Source organism: Arvicola amphibius, chromosome 8, assembly GCF_903992535.2.
Source record: "Arvicola amphibius chromosome 8, mArvAmp1.2, whole genome shotgun sequence".
Lineage (NCBI taxonomy): Eukaryota > Metazoa > Chordata > Mammalia > Rodentia > Cricetidae > Arvicola > Arvicola amphibius.
In genome coordinates this window covers 116,196,071-116,207,773 of record NC_052054.1, presented here as the reverse complement: position 1 = coordinate 116,207,773, position 11,703 = coordinate 116,196,071, and the positions used below count along the sequence as shown (strand labels likewise).

Sequence of the window (11,703 nt, the reverse complement as noted above, 5' to 3'; positions counted from 1 at the left end):
TGGGATGCCCACCATGTTTGCTTTCTTCGGATGCTTGAATGAATCTATACTATCTCTGATTACTCTTCAATGTTTCCGAGATTATAAGGTATATTCATTGAAGTACCAAATGCAGACGACCACAGGAGCTTGGCACAATGGTTCTCAGGGTTAAACGAAGAACAAAGGCCATAGGAGCAGGTTTGGGAGACTAGCAATGGCTAATTGATTTGATGGATGCAAGGAACAGATGAATGGAAAGATGTGACAGGGAAGAAATGTGGATTCTATTTCCACATAACGTGGAAGGCCGGGCAGCCAGATCATACAACATGGCTAGGGTGCAATGGAGAAGGCGACTGTGACAGCGGTGGTCACCCCTCACATCCTCTACTTCAGAAACCAGCCTTGGGCCAAGCATTCAGAGCTGTGTCTCCTTTACCCCTACCTCTCTCCCGTGGGAACTTCTGTTCAATTCCTGTCCCATGTGCCCGGCCTCGAGACAGGCTCACAGAAAGCGTTTGCATAAGAGTCAACTTTAATTATCCTTATTTGGGTCATCCAAGGATTGCCCCTTTGAGGGCAATGAGGAGGGTCTTGGGGAAAGGGTCTTGGGGAAAGGGTCTTTATACGAGATCTCAGTCAGCAACAAGGTTGAGACCCACAGTGGGGTATGGCCCAAAGAAGCCCTAAAAGAGAAGAAACAAGGAAATTGAAGTCAGGCTGGAGAGACATTGTGCCTCCCTATCTGCCATTTTCCCTCAAATACCTAATAACTATTTGGTTTGAGTAAGCCTTCCCCATGGTGATTCAGCCCATGGGTTGATAGCCTAAGCTCCTGGCTCGCACAGAAAGCTTCTCCTCCTGCTGATTTCTGTTATAGCAGGGAGCTGGAGAAAAATGGCAAAACTTCATTCGTGTTCCTGGAAGCACTACAGCACAGATGCTGTACTGCACAGATGCGTCTCTGTCATTTAGCTCATATTATGTTACCCCAGCAACTAAGCCAGGTTTAGAACTCCTAGCCGCCATGCTGCAGGAATGGGAGCCCGTTTTCCTGGAAAGCATCAAGGACTGGGACCCACTTCACAGGCTGCCTCTAGATGGAGGGTGTGCATAGGGAAAGCAGGAGGGGACAACCGTCAGCTCCATTGCTACTACCCAAACCCAAGCCCTTTCTGCCTCCCTGGACCAGAGTGGCCCATCTCTCACATCTCCATTTTCATTCTTGTTCTTCTTACTGTTCCATTACCCATCATCATTGTAGGGTTTTTTTTTTTTTAAAGGGAGCAGAGTTTTGTTCTGTAGCTACAATCTTGCCACCTCAGTCTCCTGAATACTAGGATTCAGTATGCACCACCACGCCTCACAACTAGGATGGTCTTTTAAAAACTAAATGTCTCATTAAGACATTCCCTTCCCTAAATATTTCAGTAACTCCCCACTGTTCTTAATGTAAAGTGTGCTATGTGAGCCCCTATGTGGGCTTCCTTCCCCATCCTTAGCTGTCACTGGATGCTGCCTTCCTTCCCCATCCTTAGCTGTCACTGGATGCTGCCTTCCTTCCCCATCCTTAGCTGTCATCACTGGATGCTGCCTTCCTTCCCTATCCTTAGCTGTCATCACTGGATGCTGCTTTCCTTCCCCATCCTTAGCTGTCATCACTGGATGCTGCCTTCCTTCCCCATCCTTAGCTGTCACTGGATGCTGCCTTCCTTCCCCATCCTTAGCTGTCATCACTGGATGCTGCCTTCCTTCCCCATCCTTAGCTGTCACTGGAGGCTCTGCTCCTCTGCCTGGACATGACATTCTTGCCTGCAGACATTTGTGGTTGCAATGCCCCCTCCTTTGTGTCTTCTGACGGTTACTCTCTTATCATTTGTGTCTTAGCCCTAAACAAGACTTTTCACTATGGGAAAATCTGGTGTTTGGGACACCCCCACCCCAAGGCCTCAAGTGAGAGGGTAAGAATCATACAGGGGAAGCTGGAAATCGGGAGGCCTGGGTCTAGTCGCATGGACACAGCATGACAGGCTAAGAAGCTTTTTTTTTTTTTTTTTTTTTTTTTTTGGTTTTTCGAGACAGGGTTTCTCTGTGGCTTTGGAGCCTGTCCTGGAACTAGCTCTTGTAGACCAGGCTGGTCTCAAACTCACAGAGATCCGCCTGCCTCTGCCTCCCGAGTGCTGGGATTAAAGGCGTGCGCCACCACCGCCCGGCCAGGCTAAGAAGCTTTATTAGCAGCCTGTGCCCCATCTGTAAAGATGTTAGATGGGTTACTTCTAGTCTGCCTGGGCCATCCCAGAGCAAGGCAGAAGATGCTGTTGAAGCCTCTGCTCCATGCTTCCGTGATATACAGAGCTCCTCTTAGCTAATCTGGCAGTCCTTCCGTTTTCAATTCCTGTTTTAAACTCAAACCAGATGCACGATCTTTCAGCTTTTGTCCTCCTTAGGGGCTCCCAGAAGCTGTGTCATGCCCCACCACTCTCTCATCTGGATACCTAGATAGCAGTCTATAAGCAAGAAGGACTATCCTTTGGGTACAAAAGTTTGCTTCATCCCTCTTTTATACCTGCCCTCCCTCCATTTAAACATGTTTTTGTGACTCTAATGTCCTTAGAAGAACTGAACCCTCACCTTGGTGGGGTGAGTTGCTTCTTGCTTTGGAGCCTTTGGAACTACTTTGGGGACAAAGCATCGGTCCTTGCTCACCTTGACCGCTGGATTCTAGTGGGGGAGAGAAGGAAGGAGGCAGGAAGGAGAAATGATCTGAGCAGGAAAGCCAAAGGAATCCAAAGCCAGGGTTCACAGTCTGGAGGAGGATAAATGGCCTCACCTTGGGGTATAAGAGTCCAAGTTTCTCTTCTTGTTTACACCTAGAAGAGACAGGGATGACAGGTGGAACCTCAACTTGCCAATACCCCCCCCCCTCCCTTTTTGAAGTACAAGTATTATCCTCATAGAATTAGTCCCAACTGATCCTAGAGATGGAACACAATACACACAGTTCTAGTGCCCTAAACAACAGGGGCCTACCAAAAGTTTCCATACCTCACCGCAGTGGCTGCAGTGGGGGAGACTGCCTTCCCATCCTTCTGATCCTTCTGGCACAGCCTATGTTGGAGGTGGAGTCTGTTGAGGTGCTCCACCTTCTTGGTCAGTACTTCTTCGGCTATTTCATCTACCCAGAACAGGTCTGCAGGATGAAAGGTTGGAGTGAGGTGACACCAGGGGCAGAGACACCTTTCCCTCCAGTTTATATAAAACCGCATTTAATTGGGGAAAGTTATGTGTTGTGGTATGGATAGGTTGCTGAGCACAGTAGGGCACATCCTGGCTAATGAATCTACTGACTCTCTTGTTGACACATTAGGATTAAGTTAAGTCAAAGTCGGAAACAAAACCAAGCCAAACAACACCAAATCCCTCTCCAATGCAGCTATGCAAACGTTGGTGTGTGTTAAAGTATCTTGTAAGACTCATTAGGACAAGGCTGCTGTTTTTCACATTCAGATTCAGTAGGCTGGGGTGAAGTTAAAGAATTACATTTTACTTTGTGTGTATGTGTGTGCACATGTGCATGTGTACAGGCATGTGCAGACCAGAGTGTCTTCTTTAATCACTTCCCACATTATTTTCTTTGAGTCTGTGTTTTTTTTTCTTGACTTTTCATTTTATTCTGTTTATTACCACCACCACCACCACCACCACCACCACCACCACCACCACCACACCACCACTGTGAGTGTGTGTGTGTGTCTGCACATGTGTGTGCATGTGTGCACATGGCTGTGTAGGTCAGGGTATAATTTATGGAGTCAGTTCTCTCCTCTCACCTTTCCATGGGTTGTGAGATTTGAACTTAGTTCATCCAGCTTGGTGGCAAGTGCCTCTACCTACTGAGCCATCCTGTTGGCTCTCTACCTTATTTCTGAGGTAGGGTCTTTCGCTGAGTTCATCGGGCGAGACTAGCTGCTTGGTGAGCTCCGGGAATCTCCCTGTCTCTGTGTCCCCACCCCCAGCACAGGTTTTACAGACATATGCCACTGCTCCTGTCTGGGTGATGGGATACAAACTCTGGTCCTCCTAATTGGATGGCAGACATTTCCCAACTGAGCCACCGCCCCAGACCTAGGATTGAATATTTCTTTTCTTTTTTTTTTTTTTTTTTTTTTTTTTTAGGATTGAATATTTCTAACCGATTTCCTGATGATGATCCATGTGTTGCTGGTCTAGGGACTTTTTAAAGAATTGGGTATAGTAATGTTGACTCAAGGCAGATTTTCTATCCGACCTACGCACATGTGAAACTCAACAGAAAGATCAGCCATCCATCTTTAATGGACTGCCTAGCTCTCTACTTTATTACATAGTTTTCCACTCAGAGGCTGAGATGTACTCTTGGCTGAGAGATTAAGGAATCCTGATTCTAGAAAAATTCAGATGGTTCCAGAGGTAGGTAGGGACTGGTCCTCTTCCAGTCTTGTTCAAGTGATAACAATCTGTTTATCTAGATTGTACCTCACTTTTTTCTTGTTCCCTTTTCCACTAAGGTGATAAGAAAGTAAAGGCATGCAAACAAGGGAAATCTTACCCTCTGGCCAAAGTCCCTTGCTACTCTCCCCTAGATCCGACTGGGCCCCCATCTCTGTTTTCTGGCTTTTGCTTACCTTCTGGTATGAGCTGCTGGAGGAGAAGTTGCAAGTACCAGGAGACTGAAGCAGCAAATTCTTGGAACGACCAGAACTGCTCCGATGCTACTTGGCCCTGACCATCTAAGGGCAGAATAGCGCTGTCAGCAAAGACTTTGTGCTGAATCACTCCAAATACCAGCTGACGGGAAGTCACTACCTTTTCCTCATTGTTAGCAGAAAGCCAGGCCCTTCCCCATGTCAGAGCTGCCATTCTCTCCTTCGTCACCACCAGCCCCTGGACCCTAGTCACCTTGCATTTTGTCATTGTTTGAAATAGGGCTTTATTAAATAGCTCTGACTGTCCTGGAACTCACTATGTAGACCAGGCTGGCCTGAAACTCACAGACATCTACCAGCCTCTGCCTCTGGAATTACAGGTCTGCACTGCCACACCTGGCTTCCAGTCTTGGTATCAATATCCAGAAAAGAACCAAATGCACAGGCCAAAAAAAGAAAAAAAAATTGTGAAGGTTCAGGTGCGAAAGGACTCTTGGTGAGCTAGCTACCCTCTCATGGTGAGCAGTCAGATAGACAAGCAGAGTCTGGGAAGCAGACAAGCCACATCTTAAGGAAAATTCTGAAGACAGGAGGGACTGGGGAGAAGAACTGGAATCCTCAGAAAGAGAAAATACCATCTTCCCCAGTATTTTCAGGGGGCTGGGTCTCAGACTACCTTCCATATCAAAATCTGTAGATCTTCAAGACCCTAATACAAAATGCTTTATTATATGTATGTTATTTGCAAATATCCTCCCATACACTTTATTTTTTTATTGCACTTGTGCACATAAAAGCATGTGGCACAGCACAGGAGTTTGGAGATCAGAGGACAATTTCCAAAGTCAGTTTTCCTCCTTCTACCATGTGGGCCTGAAGGACTCAACTCAGGTTGTCAGGCTTGGTGGCAAATGTCTGTATCTGCTGAGTCCTCCTGCCAGCCCCTTCTTGAGTATTTTAAACACTCTCCCAATTATTTACAATAGCTAATATGTGATGCAAATAATTACTTTATGCCTTGTTTAGAGAATAATGACGGGGGGGGGGGTCTGCATTCAATCCACGTTGATGCAATTGAGGATGCAGAATTCCACGATGGAGAATGTGCGGGCAGGGAGAGCTGACTGTATTTTTGTGTGTAGGGTCTGAAGGTTGGGATCTATTCCCTAAACCCCAGTTTGCCCAACTGTGTGTAAGAGAAGGGCAGGGATGAAGAAACTCCTGGTTCTTGTTCCAGACAAGTGATTACGGCTAAAGAATAAATCTCCTTACCCCACTTTAGCTAATTAAAAAAAGAAAGAGAGAAGGCTGGCCTCAAATTCTCAATCCTGATTCAGCCTCTTTAGTACTAGAATCATAGGTCTTCGAGAATGTTCAATGCTCCCTCTCGCTCCATTCAGATGGATGCTCAATACAATCGGAACGATCCTGATCCCAGAAAGAAATGGACCTTCTACTGTCCTGATGAATAAGAGAACTTCCGGAGGAGAGGCGTTGTTGTCTGAGACAGCGTCCCCAGAGCACTAATGGAGTTGCGGGGACTTGCAGCTACACCAGAACCACAGAATGGCTGGAGCTCTCCGTGGTGCTGAGGGCCAGGAGCGGTCACCGTGGGCGGTAAGGAGAGACACCTCGGAATCTGCAATTCACACCCCACCCCCACGCCACCCCAACTCCACCCGCCTCAGCCCTCCCTTCGTCTGACACCAGACCTCATCCCACAGTTCTTTGCGAATGCCCTGCATTGGCTTCCAAACCCAGGAATCCCGCCGGGAGACTGGACGTCAGACTAGGACTTTATGCAGTGTCTGCGCAGGTATTCTGAGACTGCGCAGTCTGTCCCCGACTGTCTATTGCGGAGTGCGCACCAAGTCCATCCAGGATGGCGCAGAACAGAGTCAGAGGAAGCAGAACCATCTTCTTTCCCCTCCAAACTGTTTCACCCCAACCTAGCACTCCCACCCCATCCAGAAACCGGATCCCAGCCCCCTGAGCTCTGCGGGTCAGTGATTGAGCCTTGCTCTGTCTCTCAGCCCCACTAGCCTACTCCCTTGATCCCGGACCAAGTACCCAAATACAACCACTCCTGTTTCTATACCAAACCCATCTCTGTCTTCCCCACTCTTTCCGAACCCCTAACCTTCCCCTGGGTCCGCTCCTCCTACGATTAGACTCCGTACACAAGCCCCAAGACTACACCTCTCTCTCTCTCTCTCTCTCTCTCTCTCTCTCTCTCTCTCTCTCTCTCTCTCTCTCTCTCTCTCTCTCTCTCTCTCTCTCTCTCTCTCTCTCTCTCTGCATTCCTCTCCTCCGTCATCCCAAACGGTTTTTGTCCTGAGTTTCAGCCTCGAAGGCCAGCTCCTCTGCTCTCAGAATTGCTCTCTGGCCCTGCCCGCACCCCCCGGGTTTCCTCCTGACCGTGGGTATTTATGTCGCTGCAGCTGCCTGGGCGACTGTAAAGCAGAAGGAAGCAGACCAGGAGCTGAAGCCCCCCGGAGCTCTCGGGCCTCAACGAGCTCTGCATCTTCCCTGGATCCGAGCGCTCGCTTCCTTCCACCTGCTAGGTCGCAGTGGAGGTGGCAACAACAGCCAGGGGGCTGGGCCAGGATCTGCAGAGCCCTCCTCTGCAGATCGGCCAATCGCAAGCGGGCTCTGCCCCTGCGGACGCCTTCCCAAGTCCGCCATCTCCTTCTGGCCTCTGTCCATTCGACCTTCTGGAATTTCTGCCCTTACCCTCTACACACTTTTCGAGATAAACCTTCATTCTCAGTCCCCAGGGAGGGAGAAATTGATTGCTTTTAAAATGGGGGTGGGAACAGGACCAACTTCATGGGTTTGGTTGTGATATTTAAATATGAACTGCGAGGGAAGAGTGAGCACTCAGTGTGATGTCTATTGCCTTTGACACTCGTTTTATTTTCATCCATTTAAAATCTTTTAGCAGCCATGTGGATTCAACCCACAAAACATCGAACGTTCATCCTCAATTTCCCACAGCCACTGCGGTTGCCCTAATCCAAACCACAGTACTCTTTAGAATGAATCTATTTGAATAACTAACCACCTGACCCTCTGCTTCCTATGGGACAGTGTGGACGTTTCTAAATTGCAGTAGGAGTTTTGTTGAAAGCTGAATGTTTTGGGTTGGTGCATGGCAGATTCTCTGGATTACATTATGTTTCTTTTTTTTTTTTTTTTTTTTACTATCTTTTTTTTGGTTTTTCGAGACAGGGTTTCTCTGTAACTTTGGAGCCTGTCCTGGAACTAGCTCTTGTAGACCAGGCTGGTCTCGAACTCACAGAGATCCGCCTACCTCTGCCTCCCGAGTGCTGGGATTAAAGGCATGCGCCACCGGCGCCTGGCTTTACATTATGTTTCTTTAGGAGTTACTGCTAAGGCTCTTTTGGGATTTCAGTGAGCAGCATGCCCTCTGGTTTTGTGGGTTCTGTGCTCCAGACTTTGCCCCTCTAGAACTGTGGTAGCTGCTGGAAGCTTTGTTCAGATATTTGGCTTTCCCTTTAGGTGCTTTGAAACCTCACCTCGTGCATGTGCTGTCTGGAAGGCAGCTAAGAATTTGAGGGGATTTATGTTCAGATTTTAGGTTCCCTCTCTGTAGATCACCCATTCCCCAGATTTCTCCTTCAATTTCTGGCTGCCTTGGGATCCCAGGATTCACAATGTCCACCAGTGACGTCATCACTTCCCACCCAAGCCTACTTTCCCCTGTGCTGCCGTGAACAGTGTAGTGTCTTGATAGAAAAGGCCCATTGAATGTGGAACTCGCCTAGTGGGGCTTCTATTCTTTAAGGATTATGATCCCACCCCTTCTTCCTTTTGACTCTATGCCTTCATACAGCTTTCTTTGTGTTTTGTCTGGAATGGATATAGTCAGTGTTAGTTAACAGGACGGTCTAGCCCAAGCTGTCTTACCATACCAGTACCTGAACGTTTATCTTATTATCAGTGATTATGTGCTGAACATTTTATTTTTAAATGATTTATAGGAGCAATCTGAGGGGTGTTATGAAACATAAATTGGCATATCTGCCCTGGAGGGAACTTTATGAGACTCAAGAAATAGTAAAGGGGAGCTTGTTAAGATGCAGAGAGTTTGATTGTTGGTTTTTTTCTTGTTTGTTTAAATTTTTGAGACAGGCCGGGCGGCGGTGGCGCACACCTTTAATCCCAGCACTCGGGAGGCAGAGGCAGGCAGATCTCTGTGAGTTCAAGACCAGCCTGGTCTACAAGAGCTAGTTCCAGGACAGGCTCCAAAGCTACAGAGAAACCCTGTCTCGAAAAACCAAAAAAAAAACATTTTTTTGAGACAGAGTTTTGTAAGACAGCACTTGACTGTCCTGAAGCACATTATGTAGACTGGGCTAGCCTTGAACTCAGAGATCTGCCTGCCTCTGCCTCCTGAGTGCTAGGACTAAAGGCATGTGCCACCATGTTCACAAGACTCAGAGAGTTCTTAAGACTCAGAGAATAAACAACTTAAAAACTCCTCCAGGAAGTCCCTGAGGATGACCAAATACATAAGGCCCTCCTTCTCTGCTGTTAAATAAGCAATAGGAACAACTGAGGAGATGCTCATACCCACATGGTAGAAGAACCCTGATGGCTCTTTGGCCTGGAGAGGGAGGGAGTGGGGGTATGGGTGGAAGGGAGGGGAGGGAAGGGGGAGGAGGAGATGGAAATTTTTAATAAAAAAAATGAGAAAAAATATCACATGAAAATGCAAAAAAAAGAAGAAAATTGCCTCTGGCAAATTGTTCTCTGATCTACAATACATGCATGTGTCCACACGTACTAAATGAATGTAATTAAAAATGAAGCAACTTTAGGCATAGGATCACATGAGTGAGAGCCTGTTTTGAGAGGTACAATATACAGGAGAAAGGGGGCCTGTTAGTCTCATCACTAGTGGATGCTCTTCTCCCTCTTAAGATTCCAGTCTCCCTGGGACTCCTGTAACAATGACATGCCTTAAATCACAGAATGTGCGAGGCAGAGGCAGGCGATCTCTGTGAGTTTGAAACCAACCTAGAGGACATAGGAAGATCTGGGCCGGCCAGGGCAACACTGTGACACTCTGTATCTAAATAAACAGAGATGTGCATAAGCACGGATACTCCTTTTTGCTGTTTGTTTCTGAATGTAACTGCTGAGAACAGCGCCCCTAAAACGGGGTGGGATCTCAAGCCTGCTGGACCTGGAGCTCACAGGGGTGAACTTTCTTCTCCAAAGGGAAAAGAAGAAGTATTGTAACACCTGATTGTGGGCAGCAGGTGAGAGGCTACGGTTCCTTGATCCTTCCTTGTCTTGTATTCTTGTCAGGAACAGTTTCCAGAAGGAGGGAGAGCTCGGAAACCTGGTCTCCATCTGTGTCAAGAAGCTGCCTGCTCACTGGTCTTCATCCGTCCGCAGGATGCCCCTCCCCCCATCCTCCTTCACTGACCCCATGAATTTCCCTTCAGAGGTTCTGGCTAGGGCCTGCCCTTCTGCCTCGTAGACCTCTATTGTGCTTTCAAGAAAACTCAATTTTATTTAAATAAATCTAGCAGCAGGTTACCGTATGGTTTGTAGAGGGTAATAAGGGGTAGAGAAGACTTAGTCCGTTATAGGGTTTTGCTCGGTGAAGGAAACAGCCCAAAGAAGATTTAAAATGGGAGGAAAATGGGGTTTGAAGTTCCTGTGCGTTCGAGCTGGGCCTCCCTTCTCCCACCCCACTTCACAGAGGACTGTGATAGTATTGATTCGGGCTGGTCTGGAGGCCCAGTGACTCAGCATGCCTCCCTTGATTCTCACGCCCGGATCCTCTCATCTTTCCTGATTTTCTGTGCAGAGCTCGATGAGAAACTTGAACCTGGCAGATTCTTATTAACATACTTCATAGCACCATGACAACCAGTTATCAGTGCGGGAATCAGTCACTCAGTGCTGTTACTATCCCCCCAGCAACCAATCCAGGCAGAAGCAGTGGATCTGCCATGGTGACAGATGTCAGAAGCCATTTCCTTGGAGTTGGGAGGATCTGGATAACCCCCCCCCCCCCCAGTAAAGTGCACAGCACTCAGCTGCTCCACACTGCCACTCCGAGCCCCCGCAGTCATCCTCAAGCCAGGACAATGCCTCCCGACAGCTCTGTCCATGCTGCTCTTGCCTTTACTGGTGCAGTCTCCAGCAATGCTAGATAGTCCTGAAACTGTTTATCTAATATACACTCTCTTCTTCCCCCTCTAGGTCCTTTGCTATTCTCTGCAAGGACCTCTGTGATCATTTTAGGTTTATTTCCCAAACACTCTCCCCTCTCTCCCACCGCTAGCTGTTCTGCTTGTTCCTCTCAGGGGCCATTTAAGAACTGAGAAAAAGGGGCTTGAGAGATTGCTCAGTGGTTAAAAGCACTTGGTTTGGTGCCACTGCTGAAAAGGCTCTAGGCAGATTAGGAAAGGAGCCTCGCTGTAGAAAGTGGCTCATTCAGGACAGACACTGATTCCAGATCTCACTAGATGTGAGCAAGCAGCCAGATTGCTGCTGCCATGGTGGAATGTTCCCTCAAATCATTAGCCAAGTAAATCCTCCCTTGCCTTAAGTTGCTTCTTGGTCATAACAGCGAGAGAAGCAATTGATATATATATATATATATATATATATATATATATATGGAGCTGCTGGTGTGTCTCAGCTGGTAGAGTGTTTGCCTAGCATGTGCAAAGCCCTGGGTTTGACTTCCAGTACCTCACAACTGGGAGTGGTGGGGCAGGCCTGTAATTCCAGCAAAACAAAAAAAACAAAAACTCGTACATGAATAGGAAAAGATCATGGTAACACAAAACAACGCAAGACTGAGGCGCTCATATTGATTTTAGACGAATGGACTTCAACACAGAGGCAATCAGGAGGATAAAGGAGAATACTGCTTAATAATAAAAAATAAATAATAATGAAAATAATAAAAGTTTATCTAAAAATAAATCAGGGAGCTGGAGAGATGGCTCAGCAGTGAAGAGCACCGATTGCTCTCCCAGAGAAGCTT

At 47.4% G+C, this 11,703-nt stretch overlaps 1 protein-coding gene across 1 annotated transcript; it reads right to left on the bottom strand.

The window, feature by feature from the left end:
• Nucleotides 1-617: 617 nt before the first annotated feature.
• Resp18 (regulated endocrine specific protein 18) lies at nt 618-7,212 on the bottom strand. The gene is made up of 6 exons (XM_038338357.1): nt 7,086-7,212; nt 4,647-4,751; nt 3,028-3,172; nt 2,813-2,852; nt 2,614-2,703; nt 618-668 (listed from the first exon to the last, which is right to left on the bottom strand). Exons 1-6 carry the CDS (start codon nt 7,189-7,191, stop codon nt 618-620), a joined length of 537 nt encoding a protein of 178 aa, XP_038194285.1. The 5' UTR covers nt 7,192-7,212.
• Nucleotides 7,213-11,703: the final 4,491 nt, after the last annotated feature.

Coding starts and splice junctions, on each gene's coding strand:
- Resp18 (XM_038338357.1), bottom strand. CDS start 7,191: ATGCAGAGCTCGTTGAGGCCCGAGAGCTCCGGGGGGCTTCAGCTCCTG. Junction 3,173..4,646: donor CCAGCAGCTCATACCAGAAG/GTAAGCAAAAGC, acceptor TTCATCCTGCAG/ACCTGTTCTGGGTAGATGAA. Junction 669..2,613: donor AAGCAACTCACCCCACCAAG/GTGAGGGTTCAG, acceptor CTTCTCTTTTAG/GGCTTCTTTGGGCCATACCC.